Genomic DNA, 20,240 nt, shown 5'->3' with positions numbered 1-20,240 from the left:
CAGCTGCTCCTAGCTTGGTGTCATCTGCAAACTTACTGATGCTGGACTCAATCCCCTGCTCCAGATCCCTTTGAATGGTACCCACTGAGGGCCCTTAGAACCAATGGGAATGTTTAAAAAAGACAGAGCAGACAGCACAGGGCACTCAGCTGATCCCTCTCCCATTCTGGAGTTGCTCTTTTTGGACTCGGAGCTATTTTCCAGGGACTAATATAAGAAAAGTCAGGCAAAAATCCATTTCTAAGTAGCACATAACAAACAGCCCAGGCCAGGAATGGAACCATAAATCTTCTGTTAAGACAGAGGAGATTAAAGAATGATGTGCATGGAAACAATTTTTTTTTGCTCTTTGGTCTTATCATGAACTGTTGTAAAGTTACAAATATAGTAGTGGTTGTTTTGGCTCCAAAACCTAATGTTGGCAGGGTTTTGTCAAACTCTGCACTGTTTGGGCTGTTCTGAGGTGATTTATGGTATCTAACACAGAACAATGTGACATGCAGAGCTAATGAGCCTGCTGGTTTGGCCTGGGACAGAGCTGGGTTTGTTTCTTTGCAATCTGGGGGGGTGCAATCCCAAGCACAACACCAGGCTGGGTGGGGAGTGGCTGAGAGTAGCCCTGAGGAAAAGGACCTGGGGTGATGCAAAGCTCAACAGGAGCCTGCAGTGTGAGTGCAGCCCAGACACAACCCTGTGCTGGGCTGCAGCAAGAGCAGTGTGGGCACAGGGCAAGGGAGGGGATTCTGCCTCTTGGCTCTGCTCTCCTCACACCCCACCTGCAGTCCTGGGTGCAGCTCTGGAGCCCCCAGCACAAGCAGGACATGGAAGTGTAGAAGCCATTCCAGAGGAGGCCATGAGGATGCTGAGAGGGTTGCAGCAACCTGTGCCAGTGTCTCACCGTCCTCACTGCAAAGAACTTCTTCCTAACATCCACTTTCAATCTCCCCTTCCAGTTTAAACCCATTCCTCCTCCTCCTGTCATAGGGCCTCCCCAGTCCTCCTGGAGCCCTCTACAGATACTGGAAGCCCACTCCAAGGTCTCCTCAAAGTCTTCAGCAGGCTGCAGAGCCCCAACTCTGGATGACAAATCTGGGGAGAGGCCTGGAGCACAGCCCTGTGAGGAGAGGCTGAGGGAGCTGGGGGTGTGCAGCCTGCAGCAGAGGAGGCTCAGGGCAGAGCTCATTGCTGTCTGCAGCTCCCTGAAAGGAGGCTGTAGCCAGGTGGGGTGGGGCTCTGCTGCCAGGCAAGCAGCACCAGAAGAAGGAGACACAGCCTCAAGCTGTGCCAGGGCAGGTTCAGGCTGAATGTTAGGAGGAAGTTGTTGTCAGAGAGAGTGATTGGCACTGGAATGGGCTGCCCAGGGAGGTGGTGGAGTGGCTGTGCCTGGAGGTGTTGAAGCCAAGCCTGGCTGGGGCACTTAGTGCCATGGTCTGGTTGCTTGGCCAGGGCTGGGTGCTAGGTTGGGCTGGCTGAGCTTGGAGCTTTCTTCCAGCCTGGCTGATTCTATGATTCTATATAGTTTATATCTCCTCTTTGCTTGTTTTTCTCTTCTATAATATCAAATATCAGCAACTTCAGTATCCACTAACAACTTCAAAACCTTACTGCAACTTTTCCTTCTGTTGTTTTTTTTCCCTTCCCAGGCAAAAATTCCCAGGGAATATGGACAGAATGCAATGAGAAAATTACTGCCTTGCAAGATGAGTTGCAGAAGATTTGATTAACTTATTGTAAAGGCTCTTCTCATTATGCACAACACAATCATTTGAAGTTGTCTTCAATTAAATTCTTGATGCCTTCCAAACCCTCTTCTGCTGTTGAGCACATGTCAAATGCTTCCTTTGTTGTTTTTCCTCTTGCTAATCATGAATGGTTATTAATTTTGTATTAGGAAATAATGAATTGTTGTTAATTTTATATTAGTGAGGCAATACAGCACTGTGGCCATGGAATATGCAACAGTTATCCATTTCTGTGGATAACTATGTGGAGGACTACAAAGATGACGCAAGGGTTCAAGCATCTCTGCTATGAGAAACAGCTGAGGGAGCTGGAGGTATGCAGCCTGGAAAAGAGAAGGCCCTGAGAGGACCTCAGAGCTGCCACCCAGTACCTGAAGGGATCCTGCAGGAAGGCAGCAGAAGGACTTGTCCTGAGGGTGTTGAGAGGCAGGCCAAGGGGAAATGGTTTGAAGATGAGGCAGGGCAGGGTCACAGAACCACAGGATCACAGAGTCACAGAATCTCTTAGATTGGCAGAGCCCTTCAAGCTCCTTGAGTCCAATCATCAGTTTCACACTGACAGGACCCTGACCAACCCAAAGCTCTCAGCACAACATCTCAGCACTATCAATTGCTATGGTTGCAAAGGACCAGCAGGAGCCTCCAGTCCAACCTTCATCCCAGCAGCCTTCATCACCAGACCATAGCCTCAAGCACCACCACAGCCACTCTCCTTTTGAACACCTCCAGGGATGGGGACTCCACCACCTCCCTGGGCAGCCTGTGCCAGTGCCTGACCACCTGCTCAGGAAAGAACTTCCTCCCAACAGCCAACCCAAACCTCCCCTGACACAACTTGAGACCCAGTTCTGGGTTCAAGAGCAACAGGTCACTACTGGAGAGAGTGCAAAGGAGGCTACCAGGATGTGGGAGGGACTGGAATATCTGTGCAACTAGGACAGGCTGAGAGCCCTGGGCCTGGGTAGGCTGCAGAAGAGAAGGCTGAGAGGAGATCTGAGCAATGGTTACCAATAGCTGAGGGCTGGGGGGCAAGAAGCAGGGGCCAGGCTCTGTGCAGTGCTGTCCTGGCATAGGACAAGGAGCAGTGGACACAAACTGGAACCCAGGGAGTTCCAATCTCAACATGAGGAGAAACTTCTGTACTGTGAGGGTGCTGGAGCCCTGGAGCAGGATTCTCAGAGAGGTTGTGGAGTTTGGAGACTTTCAAGCCCCATTTGAATGCCTTCCTGTGTGCCCTGCCCTGGGTGATCCTGCTCAATGATCTCCAGAGGTCCCTTCCAACCCCTACCATTCCATGATTCTAGATGCAGGTTCAAACAAGTATTTACTAAAAGAAATCTTCACAGAGGAGAAAAAAAAACCTAAATTGCAACCCTGAAAGTGAAGTCAAGGAAGAAGTGACACAAAATTGTGGTCTAGCAGAATCAGAAAGATTTCAGTAAGGCACTTGCTGGATGTAAACATCAGAGGCTCCTGTGTCAGGGAAATGAAGCAAAAATCACTATGGCAACTCACTAATTTTTAGTTCTCAACCTAATAATCATCTGAGGAAAGAAAGAAAGGAAGAAAAAGAAAGAAAGAGCTATCTTTATGCTACAGTATGCAAGCAAAGAGGGAGTGGACATTCTTCTTTAGCTGAGCAGAGCAGCACCAAGCCCCCAGTTCCTAACCCTCTCCTCAATGACTCTCTTGGGTAGTGCAGATCAGATTTACCCTTAAAACCAGAGACCTCAACTCCAAAAAAGTAAATGAGGAGCTCATTAATATAATTGCTCTCTTTCAGGTGGATTTCTGGCTTGGGGATGCTAGGGTCAGTGAGCCTGGGGGGGTTGTTTTGAAACACTGGGGTGGGAAATTCTGCATTCCCATTTATCAGTGGAGCAGCAGAGATAGAAATGAGAGAAGGCAGAGAACTGTAGCATGGGAGGGGCTGGGAGGGCTGCCCAGAGAGGTGGAAGAGGCTCCATCCTTGGAGACATCTGAGGTCAAACTTGATAGAGCCTTGAGCAACTTCACCTAGTTGGAGATGTCCCTGCCCACTGCAGGGAATTTGGACCAGATCACAGAATTAGCAAGGTTGGAAGACACCTCTAAGATCACCTAATCCTTCTAATTAACATGGTACTAAGTGCCCCAGCCAGGCTTGGCCTCAACACCTCCAGCCATGGCCACTCCACCACCTCCCTGGGCAGCCCATTCCAATGCCAGTCACTCTCTCTGACAACAACTTCCTAACATCCAGCCTAGACCTGCCCTGGCACAGCTTAAGACTCTGTCCCCTTGTTCTGTTGCTGCTTGCCTGGCAGCAGAGCCCAACCCCACCTGGCTACAGCCTCCCTGCAGGCAGCTGCAGACAGCAATGAGCTCTGCCCTGAGCCTCCTCTGCTGCAGGCTGCACACTCCCAGCTCCCTCAGCCTCTCCTCACAGGGCTCTGCTCCAGGCCCCTCCCCAGCCTTGCTGCCCTTCTCCAAACATCTTCCAGCACCTCAACATCTCTCTGCAATGGAGGAGCCCAGAACTGGACACAGCACTCAAGGTGTGGCCTGAGCACTGCTGAGCACAGTGCAGAAGGACTGCCCTGGTCCTGCTGGCCACACTGCTCCTGATAACAGAGACCTGTAAAGGTCCCTTCCAACCTGATGCAACCTGTGATTCTGTGGGCAGAAGATAACTGCTGTGCTGATGTAGTGGCACTGAGAGCCCACAAGGCAGGCAAACACCACCTACAGCACAGCTGCAAGGGAATGTGACGTGGGTATGAATGTTGTGATTTTCCATGTTACTTATTTGGTGAGATATGAAAAGGAATTAACCTGGGTTAATGCTGTGCTAGTGCTGCATGCTTCATACTGCAGCTGCAGCCAGGGAGCCAAGAGAAACCAGGGCTTTACCTATGAATGACTATGGCTAAAAGGTAAGCTGCTGAGCTCCTGTGCCATCATCCCCTTACAGCCACTACAAAACTAAGCTTCAAGGTTTCCATTTCATGTTCTCTCTCTATTAGGGGCATATCTCAGATTCCTAACTACCAGTCTGAGGTGAGATTCATTTAGGGTGGCTTAAAATATAGGATCACACAACAGCTGAGGTTGGAAGAGACCTCTGAGATCATCCTGTCCAACCACTCACCCAGAGCTCACAGCCCCACCACTGCTGCTCAGTCACTGCCACTGAACCTGAATGCCTTCTGCACCTCAGTTTTCAGCAGTAAGGAGGGAGGAGTTCAGGGCAAGTGGCCTCTTGAACTGGGGGATGGGGTCGGAGAGCAGTGTGTTCCCCTGGAAAGTCATGAAGAATTAGTTCAGGACCTGCTGAGCCACCTGGACACCCACAAGTCCATGGGACCAGATGGGATCCATCCTAGGGTGCTGAGAGAGCTGGCAGCTGAGCTGGCCAAGCTGCTCTCCATCATTTTCCAGCAGTCCTGGCTCACCAGAGAGGTCCCAGGAGACTGGAAACTGCCAACGTGGTCCCCATCCACAAGAAGGGTGGGATGGAGGAACCTGGGAACTACAGACCTGTCAGCCTGACCTCAGTGCCAGGGAAACTGATGGAGTAGGTTAGCTTGGGGGTGATAAGAGCACACCTAAGGGATGGCAAAGGGCTCAGGTCCAGCCAGCATGGGTTTAGGAAGGGCAGATCCTGCCTTTCTAACCTGATCTTCTATGATCAGGTGACTGCTTGGTGGATGTGGGGAGGCCTGTGGATGTGCTCTGTCTGGACTTCAGCAAGGCCTTTGACACTGTCCCCCACAGCAAACTGCTGGCTAAGCTGTCAGCCCATGGCTTGGATGGCAACACTCTGTGCTGGGTTAGGAACTGGCTGGAGGGCTGAGCCCAGAGAGTGGTGGTGAATGGTGCCACATCCAGCTGGCAGCTGTCACTAGTGGTGTCCCTCAGGGATCAGTGCTGGGCCCCATCCTCTTTAACATCTTCATAGATGACCTGGATGAGGGCATGGAGTCAATCATCAGCAAGTGTGCAGATGACACCAAGCTGGGGGCAGATGTGGCTGGGTTGGAGGGCAGAAGGGCTCTGCAGCAGGACCTTGACCGCCTGCACAGATGGGCAGAGTCCAAGGGGATGGGGTTCAGTAGCTCCAAGTGCAGGGTGCTGCACTTTGGCCACAGCAACCCCATGCAGAGATACAGGCTGGGGTCAGAGTGGCTGAGAGCAGCCAGACAGAGAGGGATCTGGGGGTGCTGATTGATACCCACCTGAACATGAGCCAGCAGTGTGCCCAGGTGGCCAAGAGAGCCAGTGGCATCCTGGCCTGCATCAGCAATGGTGTGGCCAGCAGGAGCAGGGAGGTCATTCTGCCCCTGTACTCTGCACTGCTCAGACCACACCTTGAGTGCTGTGTTCAGTTCTGGGCCCCCCAGTTTAGGAGGGACATTGAGATGCTTGAGCGTGTCCAGAGAAGGGCAACGAGGCTGGGGAGAGGCCTTGAGCACAGCCCTAGGAGGAGAGGCTGAGGGAGCGGGGATTGGTTAGCCTGGAGAAGAGGAGGCTGCCCAGAGAAGTTGTGGAGACTTCTAAACCCACCTGGATGCATTCCTGTGTGAACTACCCTTGGTGATGCTGCCTCGGCAGGAGGTTGGACTGGGTGATCTTTGGAGGTCCCTCCCAATGTTTAAGCTTCTGTGACTCTGTGATTCTGTGAATGCTCACTGCTGGGGGAAGCTGAAATCAAGACCCTCCAGGACATGCAATTCATTTTATTTCTAACCACATTTCTTTCTGAGTCAATTATTGCTCACTTCCTTGCTCTGCCTCCAAAAGAGATGGTTGGATGATCTTTGGAGATCATAGGATCAACCAGGTTGAAGGAGACCTCCAAGCTCAGCCAGTCCAACCTAGCACCCAGCCCTGGCCAATCAACCAGACCATGGCACTAAGTGCCCCAGCCAGGCTTGGCCTCAACACTTCCTGGCTTGGCAGCCCCACCACCTCCCTGGGCAGCCCATTCCAAAGCTTAAATAAAGCAAGGGAGAATGGGAAGGGGTTCCCACCTCCAAGTTCCAGCCTTGAGAGTTCCCCCCCACCTTGAGAGAGCTCCTGCCTTGACAGAGTGCCCAGCAGGACAGGTTCCTGCCATGACAGACTTTCTGTTTTGGACCATCCCTTTGCTTTTGGATGGCTCCTACTTTTCTGCATGGCTCCTGGTTTTACCCTGTCCCTGCTTTTGGATGGTTCTCCTCACTTCTGCACCCTTCTGTGCAAACCTGCAGGCTTGGCAAGCCCTGGGGTCCTTTGAGAGTGCTGCCAGGGGCACCTGAACCCAGCTACTCTCAGACCATATCAGCAGCCAACTTCCTGTCTACCTTCTGAGCCAGAAAGATGCCAATCGTTTGGCTCTCCCCTGCAGCTGCTGAGGCAGCATCGTTACACCATCATCTCACTTGTGCAAGAAGTGCTTGAGACACTTCTGGTTTTGGTAGCTCTACCATTTGCCTTGAGCTTCTGCTGCGTGGATCTATGCTATTGGATATTGCCTGCAGTGCCAGAAGGCTGCACCTGCAGAGGAATCCAGCCAGGGATTGCTGCTGAACACATATCATAGGATGGAATCATAGAATCAAGCAGTTTGGAAGAGACCTCCAAGCTCAGCCACTCCAACCTAGCACCCAGCCCTATTCAGTCAACCAGACCATGGCACTAAGTGCCTCATCCAGGCTTTTCTTGAACACCTCCAGGCACGGCCACTCCACCACCTCCCTGGGCAGCCCATTCCAATGCCAATCACTCTCTCTGCCAACAACTTCCTCCTAACGTCTAGCCTATACTTCCCCCAGCACAACTTGAAAGAGCTGGATGAGCTTGGAGGTCTCCTCCAGCATGGTTGCTTCCATCATTCTATTCAATGATTCTGTGACTCTTTGTTTTCCTTGCTCTGGCTCCAAATGAGGGGACTGGACTGGGCGATCTCTGGAGGTCCCTTCCAGCCCCCGAGGTTCTATGACTCTGCAAACAACATCTGCTCTTACCTCTCCGTTCTCCAAAGGATGGATTTTAGAATAATAAGAGGTGCAGATGACTTCATCATCTTTGAGGTAGGAGGGGGTACCCGGGCGAGGCTGAATGCCGTAGCGCGTCAGGCACTCGCTGTCGGTGACGGCGTAGTACTGCCAGGGCCGATAGTCCTCCCCGTCCAGAGAGCGCTCCAGGATCCAGTTGCCAGGCCGAGGCGAGTTGGCTGCTTTCACAATAACATAGGCAATCTGGAAAACCTGACAAGGAGATCATGTGTTAAAAGGTGTGGAAAACACAGAATCAGAAATGCATTTCTGGTTGTCAAGAGCCAGCAGTGTGCTCAGGTGGCCAAGAGAGCCAGTGGCATCCTGGCCTGCATCAGGAATGGTGTGGCCAGCAGGAGCAGGGAGGTCATTCTGCCCCTGTACTCTGCACTGCTCAGACCACACCTTGAGTGCTGTGTTCAGTTCTGGGCCCCCCAGTTTAGGAGGGACATTGAGATGCTTGAGCGTGTCCAGAGAAGGGCGACAAGGCTGGGGAGAGGCCTTGAGCACAGCCCTATGAGGAGAGGCTGAGGGAGCTGGGATTGGTTAGCCTGGAGAAGAGGAGGCTCAGGGTAGACCTTATTGCTGTCTGCAACTACCTGAGGGGAGGTTGTGGCCAGGAGGAGGTTGCTCTCTTCTCTCAGGTGGCCAGCACCAGAACAAGAGGACACAGCCTCAGGCTGTGCCAGGGGAGATTTAGGCTGGAGGTGAGGAGAAAGTTCTTCCCTGAGAGAGTCATTGGACACTGGAATGGGCTGCCCGGGGAGGTGGTGGAGTCGCCGTCCCTGGAGCTGTTCAAGGCAGGACTGGACGTGGCACTTGGTGCCATGGTCTGGCCTTGAGCTCTGTGGTAAAGGGTTGGACTTGATGATCTGGGAGGTCTCTTCCATCCTTGGTGATAGTGTGATTCTGAGATACTGTGAGTTGGATTTATGGAATCATAGAATCACAGAATGGGTTAGGTTGGAAGGGATCTCAAAGCTCAGGCAGTTCCAATAGGCAGGGACATCTCCTGCTGGAACAGGTCACTCAACGCCTCATCCAACCTGGTGCTGAACACCACCAATCATTTGGCTCTCCCCTGCCGCTGCCGAGGCAGCCTCGTTACACCATCACCTCACTTGTGCAAGAAGTGCTTGAGACACTTCTGGTTTTGGCAGCTCTACCATTTGCCTTGAGCTTCTGCTGCGTGGATCTATGCTGTTGGATATTGGCTGCAGTGCCAGAAGGCTGCACCTGCAGAGGAATCCAGCCAGGGATTCCATATCATAGGATGGAATCATAGAATCAAGCAGGTTGGAAGAGACCTCCAAGCTCAGCCACTCCAACCTAGCACCCAGCCCTATTCAGTCAACCAGACCATGGCACTAAGTGCCTCATCCAGGCTTTTCTTGAACACCTCCAGGCACGGCCACTCCACCACCTCTCTGGGCAGCCCATTCCAATGCCAATCACTCTCACTGCCAACAACTTCCTCCTAACGTCCAGCCTATACTTACCCCGACACAACTTGAGGCTGTGGCCCCTTGTTCTGTTGCTGGTTGTCCAGGAGAAGAGACCAACCTCACCTGGCTACAGCCTCCCTTCAGGTAGACAGCAATGAGGTCACCCCTGAGCCTCATCTTCTCGCCTCTGTGACTAAGACCTGCTGCTCTTTTAATTCTCTGCTCAGCCTGACTGATAATGAGGTAAAGCTGTGTTTGTAGCTCAGCCTTTTCCATTTCCTGACTTTCCAACTCTCTACATTTGGAAGACATTCCCAATCAAACTAGAGCCTGTAAATAAACCTAACCTCTCTTTGTGTCTATATATCTGTTTATAGGTTGGGGGTGGGGATCCAGGAAAATAACAGAATTCTCTTATGTATAATTCCTGCCCCTGCCACATTATTTCCCTGCCTCCATGACAGTATTTACAGGCAAACTCTTCCTGCACTGCAACATAGTTTGGCAGCTCCACTTTCTGGCTGTGGAGAAGCAGCAGAGGTTTAAGCTACTGAGATGCAATCCCATCAGGCTGAAGTCATCCTGTGAAACATCCTTGATTCACTCACATGACTGCATCTGGGGCCATACCTCAGCTTTACAGGACAGAGAGACATCAACTCTCACTCCATAGAGCATGCAGGCATGCAATCAATGCTCATTATGGTCCATTTCCCCTGCCTGCTCCATTGATTTAGCAAAGGTTTCTTTCTGCTCACAGCCTTCTGGAATGCAAGCCACAAATATCTGCAACTGTAGAAAGCCATCCCCTGGTGACGCTGCTCTGCATGGTTGGGTTGCTGGTGTTTAACCTAGTACCATGAGATGCTGCCAAGGTGGAATGGAGCTAAGGGAAGGAACCAGCAGTGTGCTCAAGTGGGCAAGAAGGCCAACAGCATCCTGGCCTGGATCAGCAAGGTGTGAGCAGCAGGAGCAGGGAGGTGCTCATGCCCCTGTGCTCAGCACTCCTGAGCCCACACCTCGAGTGCTGTGCCCAGTTTGGGTCACCACAGCACAGGAGGGACACTGAGGTGCTGGAGCAGGGCAGAGAAGGGCAATGAGGCTGGGGAGAGCTCTGGCAAACATGGCCTGTGAGGAGCTGCTGAGGGAGCTGGGACCTTATTGCCCTCTACAGCTACCTAACAGGAGGCTGCAGTGAGGCTGGAGCTGGTCTCTTCTCCCCAGTTACTGATGATAGCACAGGAGGAAATGGCCTCAAGTTGTGTCAGAGGAGGTTTGGGTTGGCTGCTGGGAGGAAGCTCTTTCCTGAGCAGGTGGTGGAGTCCCCATCCCTGGAGGTGTTCAAAAGGAGAGTGGCTGTGGTGCTTGAGGCTATGGTCTGGTGATGAAGGCTGCTGGGATGAAGGCTGGACTGGATGCTCCTGGTGGTCCTTTGCAACCATAGCAATTGATAGTGCTGAGATGTTGTGCTGAGGGCTTTGGGTTGGTCAGGGACTTGTCAGTGTGAAACTGATGATTGGACTTGAGGAGCTTGAAGGGCTCTGCCAATCTAAGAGATTCTGTGACTCTGTGATGCTGTGAATCAGCTCTCTCCTTTAGAAAAGCTGAACACAGAGCAAGCTGATGTCTCCAAAACACAGTGCTGTGAGCACAGGAGGATGCCAGAGAGTCATGGAGTCAGTGGTGTTGATCCAATACTTGATGTTTCCTACATGAGGGAGTCACTGCACAGAAGCTGCATGACTCAGACTAAGAGAGTCATGGAATTGTTTCAGTTGGGAAAGCCCTCCAAGACCATGAAGATCAACCTTCAACCCAACACCACAAGGTCCCATGGGTGCCATGCCCATACATTTCTTGAACTGCTCCAAGGATGGGGACTCCACCACCTCCCTAGGCAGTCTGTGCCAACCCCTGACCACTCTTGCACCAAAGAAATTCTTCCTCATCTCCAGCCTGACCCTCCCCAGCACAATTTCAGCCATTTCCTCACCTGATGTTAGGGAACAGAAACCATCCCTACCTGTATCCAACCTCCTCTCAGGGAGCTGCAGAGAGCAATGAGGCCTCCCCTCAGCCTTCTCTTCTCTACTCTAAACACCCCCAGCTCCCTCAGCTGATCCCCCCCAGCCCTGTTCTCCAGACCCTTCAACAGCCTCATCGCCCTTCTCTGGACCTGCTCCAGCTCCTCAATGACCTTCTTTGAGTGAGGGGCCCAAAATCTAGGCCAGTGTTTGTGATGTGGCTTGACCAGTGCTGAGGGTAAGTTCACATCCCTAATCCTGATACACACTGCTTTCAATCCAGGCCAGGATGCTGGTGGCCTTCTTGGCCACCTGAGCACACGCTGGCTCGTGTTCATCTGGCTGTCAACCAACACTCCAGCCAACATGTCAAATAGCTTTCCAGCCACTCCTCTCCAAGCCTGCAGTGCTGATGGGGGTCGTTAAGACCTGAAGTGCAGGTTGGATGTTTAAGGCCACAAGTTTTAGCAGCACTTATGCCAGGCTGTAAGGAAACAAACTTCTGCCCAAGTTGTGGAGTGTCTTTCTCTGGAGACTTTCCAAACCTTCTTGGATGCATTCATAGAATCACAGAATCATAGAATCAACCAGGTTGGAAGAGACCTCCAAGATCATCCAGTCCAACCTAGCACCCAGCCCTATTCATGGCACTAAGTGCCTCATCCAGTCTTCTCTTGAAGACCTCCCGGGACGGTGCCTCCACCACCTCCCTGGGCAGCCCATTCCAATGCCAATCACTGTCTCTGCCAACAACTTCCTCCTCACATCCAGCCTAGACCTGCCCTGGCACAGCTTCAGGCTGTGTCCCCTTCTTCTGTTGCTGCTTGCCTGGCAGCAGAGCCCAACCCCACCTGGATACAATGTCCTTTCATGTAGTTGTAGACAGCAATGAGGTCACCCCTGAGCCTCCTCTGCTGCAGGCTGCACACCCTCATCTCCCTCAGCCTCTCCTCATAGGATTTGTGTTCCAGGCCCCTCATCAGCTTTGTTGCCCTTCTCTGGACACCTTCCAGCATCTCAACATCTCTCTTGAATTGAGGAGCCCAGAACTGGACACAGCACTCAAGCTGTGGCCTGAACAGTGCTGAGTACAGGGGGCAGAAGAACCTCCCTTGTCCTGCTGGCCACACTGCTCCTGATGTAGGCCAGGATGCCATTGGCTCTCTTGCCCACCTGGGCACACTGCTGCCTCATCTTTAGCCTACTATCTATCAGTACCCCCAGGTCCCTTTCGTCCTGGCTGCTTTCCAGCCACTCAGTCCCCAGCCTGTAGCACTGCTTGGGGTTGTTGTGGCCAAAGTGCAGAATTCCTGTGCGAACTGCCCTGGGTGACCCTGCCTTGGCAGGGAGGCTGCACTGGATGATCTCTGGAAGTTCCTTCCAGCCTCTAAGGTTGTGTGACTCTGTGCAGGAGCTGAAGTGGGAATCCTTGCAGGGAGCAGTGTGGTCCTGTGTTCTAGCTCAGAGCAGCTGCTGACTTAGATGAGCAGCTTCTAAGGGAAGGTTCATCTTTTAAGTGGAAGCGCAGATGGGCGTCAGGCACAAGGAGATTTGCTGCTTCACTACCTACCCCCATGCAGATTAATGATTCACTTCAGCTCCAGCTGAATAATATTAGTGTAGGAAATTATCCTCTATAGGAGGATGCACTTTTCCCTGTCTTATGAGGCATTCATAAGGAGATACAGTGCTATAACTTAGAGGACTATTCCTCACAGTATGTGCTTCACAGATCTCGCTGCTGAGACAATTACCAGCGAAAATGAGACCCAAGTCTCATTTTGTTTCTCATCTTGAGGATTGTTGTCTATAATTTAGTCTAAATAGTCCTTTAAGCCTTTCCCATTTCCCTCCCACTCCCATAATTACACTATGGTCACATGAGCAGAGCAGGTAGAAACAACTGCAGCTGCACCAGGCAGTTGGGATTGATCTGTCTGCACTTTGATAGAATCATGGAATCATAGAACCAGCCAAGAGAGCTCCAAGCTCAGCCAGGACAACCTAGCACCCAGCCCTGCCCAACCAACCAGACCATGGCACTAAGTGCCCCAGCCAGGCTTGGCTTCAACACCTCCAGCCACAGAAACTCCATCTCCTCCCTGGGCAGCCCATTCCAATGCCAATCACTCTCTCTGGCAGCAACTTCCTCCTAACATCCAGCCTGAACCTGCCCTGGCACAGCTTGAGGCTATGTCCCCTTCTTCTGTTGCTGGGTGCCTGGAAGGAGGCTACACTCTGCTGGACCTGTACAAACCCAGATGCTCTCTAAGACTGTGCAGTTATTACAGCAGTTGACATGTGTCAGCTCACTGATGCTATGTGAAAAGTCAACCAGAGAAGCTCCATCGGTTTCCCTGTGGGAACAGAGGCTCAAGGTTCTCATTTTCTAGGAGACTTTCACAGAATCACAGAATCAGTCAGGGTTGGAAGGGACCACAAGGATCAGACAGTTCCAACCCCACTGCCCTAGATCAGGCTGGCCACAACCTCAGCCAGCCTGGCCTCAAACACCTCCAGCCATGGGGCCTCAACCACCTCCCTGGGCAACCCATTCCAGCCTCTCACCACTCTCCTGCTCAACAACTTCCTCCTCACCTCCAGCCTGACTCTCCCCACCTCCACCTTTGCTCCATTGCTCCTAGTCCTGGCACTCCCTGATATCCTGAGAAGTCCCTTCCCAGCATTTTTTCAGCCCCATTCAGATCCTGGAAGGCCACAAGAAGGTCACCTGGGAGCCTCCTTTGCTCCAGACCAAACAGCCCCAACTCTTTCAGGCTGTGCTCACAGCAGAGCTGCTGCAGCCTCTGAGCATCCTCCTGGCCCTGCTCTGGACACACTCCAGCATCTCCACAGCCCTCTTGTCCCAGGGGCTCCAGAACTGGATGCACTACTCCAGGTGGGGTCTCAGCAGAGCACAGCAGAGGGGCAGAATCACCTCCCTGGCCCTGCTGGCCACACTTCTGCTGCTGCTGCAGCCCAGGCTCTGCTTGGCTTTCTGGGCTGCAAGTGCACACTGCTGGCTCCTGTTGAGCTTCTCCTCCAGCAGCACCCCCAAGTCCCTCTCCTCAGGGCTGCTCTCCAGCCCAGCCTGTATTTGTGTTTGGCATTGCCTTGACCCAGATGCAGGAGAGTTGGCTCCAGCCAGCTGAGCAGGTGCACTGCTTTTTGGTTGTGGAAACAAACACAGCCGAGCTCGGTGCTAGGCTTCATTGGCATTAGTTCTGTGACAGCACTGAGCTCTAGCTGCCTCTATTACAGGCACTAGAACACCACTTGCTGAGCAACTCCACAGTAAGGCAAGGATTACTTTCATACAAGCAGGAGACAATTCTCCAGCTGTTTGGAAAGTCAATATTGCTTCTGTGGCATTCACTTGGCAGACCACACAAAGAGGATTAAAGGCCTGGAGAATAAATCAACCTGAAAAGGAGAGGCTGAAGGAGCTGGGGATGGTTAGTGTGAAAAAGAGGAGGCTGAGGACAGACCTCAGGGCTCTCTACAGCTACCTGAAAGGACCTTGTGGAGAGGCTGCTGCTAGTCTCTTCTCACAGGTATCTCTCACAGGTCTTTAGTGATAGAACAAGAGGGAATGGGCTCAAGTTGCACCAGAGCAGGTTTACACTGGACAGGAGGAACAATTTTTGCTATGCATGAGTAGTCAGGCCTTGGAAGAGGTTGTTCAGGGAGGAGGGGGAATCACCAGCCCTGGATGTGTTTAAAGATGGTTTGGATGTGGTGCTTGGGGATACGGTTAAGGGTGAGCCTTGTAGAGCAGGGTTCTGGGTTGGACTTGAGTGTTCCCCAGGGGCATTTCTGACCTGAACGTTTCTGTGATTCTGTGACCTGCTTTAAGAATCACAGAACTGAAAACACATTTGAGTCCAACCATCCAGCCACCACCAGGGCCATTAAACCATGTACTGAAGTGCCAAGCCCTGGGAGTCTAAATCCTCTCTCTGGTTCATCAACAAAGACGAAGATTGCATCGTCTCTCCCTGATCATCCAAGATAAAGGTTGCCTTTGTTAACCTCCTGGGCTCAGAGAGGTGCTGGCCGAAAGCTCAGGGATGCAAATCAACAGACAATGCCTTGGAGGAAATTCCTGGCCCTCAGCCTGGCCTGAATGCCCAGGATGTGTACATCTTATGTCAGCTACTCCAAAGAGAAAAGGTTTCTGTGTATTGGGGGTATGGACAGGTACAGCACAGGGAGGGGACAGAGGCCCTCCCCCGGTGCTGCCCCCAGACCCCTGCCAATGCATCAGTACACAGGAAGATCCCCTGGGAGCTGCACCTGGACACTGAGGTAAAAAACTGTACAAAAAGACAGGGGCAATACCTGCCAAAGTGTGCACCTCCACCAGAGCACCACCAGAAGGACTTCTGATGAGCTCCACAGACCATCCCTGGGCACACATCTGTCTCTCTCTCTCCCCTATCTGCGACTGATGCTAACATAATCCCAGCTCTTTTCCTTCCCTGCTTCTTCTCTTTTCCTCCACTGTTCTCTTTCTCTCTCCCCCCCTTCTCTCCCTCCCTCTGTTTTGTCCAACCTTATCCTTTAATAAGCAGTTCTGTGGTGCTCTCTGGTCTCGTTTGCACCTTAATTTCACAACATGGAAATCTATCAGAACAGATCTTGATCCTCTGATCCATCAGAACAGACCTTGCTCCTCTGAACAGTGATATCCTTAGTCTCTGTTCTCTGGACCTTGCCACAAGCCCACATGCTCTTTGAACACCTGCAGGAATGGTTACTCCACCACCTCCCTGGGCAGCCTCTCCTTGTCCAGCCTGAACAAGCCCAGCTCCCTCAGCCAGGCCTCCCAAGACCTGTTCTCCAGACACTTCACCCAGCCTTGCTGCCCTGTTTATGTTGCTCTGGGCAGCATGTGGGTGTCCTTCAGAAATACCAGCTCTGCCCTGCTGCAGGCTTCATGTGAAGGCAGAACCACAGCAGCCTTGCACCCATCAGGTTCAGGAAGCTCTGGTACCTAGGCTGGCCAACAGTCAGCACTCACAGATCAAAGCAGTGAACACAGTGCTCCCTGACCACTAACTCTGCACTCATGTACAGACAACCACTGGACAGGCAGGATGTCAGGCAGCTCAAAGCAAGCATCACATTGCCTCTTCTTCTACAGGCTTAGGACTGGTTTCACTTTTGGGGCCCTCACTCCAAGAAGGACACAGAGGTGTTGGAGTGTGCCCAGAGAAAGGCAACAAAGCTGGGAAAGGGTCTGGAGAACAGGGCTGGGGAGGAGCAGCTGAGGGAGCTGGGGGTGTTTAGTCTGGAGGAGAGGAGTCTGAGGGGAGACCTCATTGCTCTGTACAGCTCCCTGAGAGAAGGCTGCAGTGAGGTAGGGGTTGGTCTGTTCACTCTAATAACAAGTGATAGGATGAGAGGAGATGACTTCAAGTTGCACCAGGGGAGGTTTAAGATGGAGATTAGGCAGAATTTCTTTGCTGCAAGTAGTCAGGGACTGGCACAGGCTGCCCAGGGAGATGGTGGAGGCGTTCAAGAAACTTGTGGCCATGGCACTGTGGGACATGGTTTAGTGGGCATGGTGGTGTTGGCTGATGGTTGGAGTGGATGATCTTAGAGGTCTTTTCCAAACAAATCCATTCTGTGTTTCTATGACATGAAATAGATCAAATGAGCTACTCCTGCTGCTGAGCAGAGGGTTGGTGAGTTCCAGAAACAGCTGCTCTCGTTCTCAGAGGCTGAGATCAATTCCTTGTGATGCCATGTGAGCAGCCACCCCTCTGTTCAGACACACGGGTGAGGGTTGCTGTTGTGTCTATCACTCACGAGGAAGCAGGCAGTTTTGAGACAAGGATGCTCAAACAATTGCTATTGAAGAACAACTACTCCTTTCCATTTTAGTCTCACACCAAACTTAGACAGAGAAAAGGTCTCCTTCACAAGTGGAGTACCCCTCCAGATCCCTCAAACAACCATCAAGCACAGATCTTTGCCTCTGGCCACCCTCAGGGACAGTGGCCATGGTTTCCAACACTCATCTCACAGTTAAAAACGCTGTAATTGAATAAGCAGGCACAGTAAAACACAGAGATGCTTAGCAGGATTCAGCTAACACCAGTTTAGAGCTGAACAGCTCCCCACCGCCCTGCAGTTTGCCTTCTAATGACAGCCTCTCTCCTGATCATTTGAGCAGCTTCCAACAGAAATGTTGCTGCCAGGTGGGGAATTTGGGCTGCTTGGGTCCAACATCAATTTCATTTCTTTTTCCATAGTGTAGCAACCAATTCTGGTTGCTAGCTGAGCCATCATCTCTCCCAGAAACATCACAGCTATGAGTGCCATGCAGAGTGAGGTGTCTGCAGCAGCTCGTGGGCAAAATGAAGAGGGATTGTACCACAGCAAACCTTGAGAAGCTCTGAGACTTGTGCCTACAAATCAAGCAAGTTTCCCTTTTATAGTTGGACAAAGCCTCACTCATACAGAATCAGAGACTTGTTTTGGTTGCAAAACACTTCCAAGATCATCAAATCCAACTTTCAACCTAAGACCACCACAACCATCAAACCATGTCCCACAGTGTCATGGCCACAGGTTGCTGGAACCCCTTCAGGGATGGGGACTCCAGCACCTCCCTGGGCAGCCTGTGCCAATCCCTGACCTCTCTTGCAGCAAAGACTTTTTTCCTCCTCTCCAACCTAGCCCTCTCCTGGCACAATTTCAGGCCATTTCCTCTTCTTCTATCACCTGATCCTAGGGAGCAGAGCCCAACCCCACCTCTCTCCAGCCTCCTTTCAGGGCGCTGCAGACAGCAATGAGGTTTCCCCTCAGCCTCTTCTTCTCCACTTGAAACACCCTTGGTCACAGGATCACAGGATGTTAGAGGCTGGAAGGGACCCAAGGAGATCATCATGACCAACTTCCCTGCCAGAGCATGAGCATACAATCTACCTTAGCTGCTCCTCCCCAGCTCTGTTCTCCAGACCCTTCCCCAGCTTTGTTGCCCTTCTAAGACTGTAGAATCAAGCAGGTTGGAAGAGAGCTCCAAGCTCACCCAGCCCAACCTAGCACCCAGCCCTGGCCAACCAACCAGACCATGGCACTAAGTGCCCCAGCCAGGCTTGGCTTCAACACACCCAGGGACAGCAACTCCACCACCTCCCTGGGCAGCCCATTCCAATGCCAATCTCTCTCTCTGACAACAACTTCCTAACAACATCCAGCCTGAACCTGCCCTGGCACAGCTCCAGGCTGTGTCCCCTTCTTCTGTCCCTGGCTGCCTGGCAGCAGAGCCCAACCCCACCTGGCTACAGCCTCCCTGCAGGCAGCTGCAGACAGCAATGAGCTCTGCCCTGAGCCTCCTCTGCTGCAGGCTGCACACCCCCAGCTCCCTCAGCCTCTCCTCACAGGGCTGTGCTCCAGGACCCTCCCCAGCCTTGCTGCCCTGCTCTGGACACCCTCCAGCACCTCAACTCCTACCACCTCTCAGCCCCATTAATACCTGCAGGATATGTAGTTTGTTTTAAAAGTAAGCACAGCTGAAATGATGTCAATTTAGAGCAGCCTCAGCTTTCTTCCACCTCTGTGCAGAACCACAGAGAGGCACAGGGTCCTTCCAGAACACTTTCTTCTCCTTCAGAAGAAAATGATCCTTTTAAATCCATCTCAACTTTTGCTCATGCTGTAAGTAAAAGGTGATTGTAACTCCTGTCATTTAAAATACATCTGTATACATATTAAAAGCAAAGTCTATTCAAGCACTGCTCTGTAAAATGCCAACCTGCACAGCTCTCAAGTCACCCAGCTGCTGACTATCTAAAACACATTAAGCCCAAGGAGGGGAGCTGGTACCTGTAAAGCTCCTGGCAATGTCAGCTTTGTCCTTGCCCATTTTCTCTGTTGGTATTCTCCATTACCCACCATTCAGTTGCTTTGTGCAGGCCTCAGAAGGAGCAGCTGCTTTCTCCTGACCATTTTTTGCTGCTCACCACTGGCCTCATGCACACCAGAACCCGAGGCTGAAGTTAGCAATTTCTTTTCAAGGTGCTTTTAAGTCAGGGCAAAAGCAATTTGTTTTCTCTTTATTTCCTAGGGCTAACCACTTCTTTCCCTGCAGATAGACTATGGTGAGGAAAGGAAAACTGATGGCAATGACAATATTCAAACCTTTCTTCTTCAAGCCTAGACAACAGGAGAGTAGAACTGCAAATGTGACTCTCCTGGGTTGGTGCTGAATGGTTTTTGTTGGGGTCTTTTTTTACTGCTTGATCCAAGAGCTGATCCTCAGCTTGGGTCCAGTAGCATTGAGAGCACCCAGGGTAAAGTGTACTTGTTTCTTTCAGTGAGGTTTCCACATGGTGCCCTCTCACCAGCTGCATTTCAGGGTGACCTGCCTGTTCCTCTAGCTTGAGAGGAGCTATCACAGCCTCCATCTCAAAGTTCTACAATGCACAAACCCTCAGACCTAACAGCTTCATTCATAGAGTCACAGAATGGGTTGGGTTGGAAGGGACCTCAAGGGTCCTACCCTCTGCCATCAGCAGGGACACCTCCCACTAGATCAGGCTGCTCAAGGTCTTGAACACCTCCATCAGGGTGTTCACCTCCACAGCTTCCCTGGGCAGCCTGTTCTAGTGTCTCACCAACCTCATCCTAATCTCCAGTCTCAGCCTTCCCTCTTCCAGCTCTAAACCATTGCCTCTTGTCCTGTCACTCCCAGCCCTTGTCAAAAGTCTCTCCCCAGCTCTTCTGTAGCCACCTTTAGGTACTGAAAGGCTGCTCTAAGGTCTCCCTGGAGCCTTCTCTTCTCCAGGCTGGGGAGCCCCAACTCTCCCAGCTGGTCCCCATGAGGGAGGCACTACAGCCCTCTGAGCCTTGGTTCTTGCCTGTTACAGCTTCACCTCAATTGTCTTCTGTAGGTGATTCACAGTATCACAGTATCACCAAGGTTGGAAGAGACCTCATAGATCATCAAGTCCAACCTGTAGTCTCCAATCTCTTGCTAGCCACCCATTATGGACTGCTCCA

General features: G+C 51.8%; 1 protein-coding gene across 1 annotated transcript in view; it reads right to left on the bottom strand.

Moving 5' to 3' along the window:
- Positions 1 to 20,240, bottom strand: part of LAMA2 (laminin subunit alpha 2) — a 554,587-nt gene that overhangs the window by 398,193 nt on the left and 136,154 nt on the right. The window contains exon 4 of the mRNA XM_064170111.1: positions 7,730 to 7,972. Coding sequence (XP_064026181.1) covers positions 7,730 to 7,972 — 243 coding nt within the window. The remainder of the gene's footprint in view (positions 1 to 7,729; positions 7,973 to 20,240) is intronic.

The sequence above is a fragment of the Pogoniulus pusillus genome, chromosome 33, assembly GCF_015220805.1.
Source record: "Pogoniulus pusillus isolate bPogPus1 chromosome 33, bPogPus1.pri, whole genome shotgun sequence".
Taxonomy (NCBI): Eukaryota; Metazoa; Chordata; class Aves; order Piciformes; family Lybiidae; genus Pogoniulus; species Pogoniulus pusillus.
This window is presented reverse-complemented; position numbering and strand designations above follow the sequence as displayed.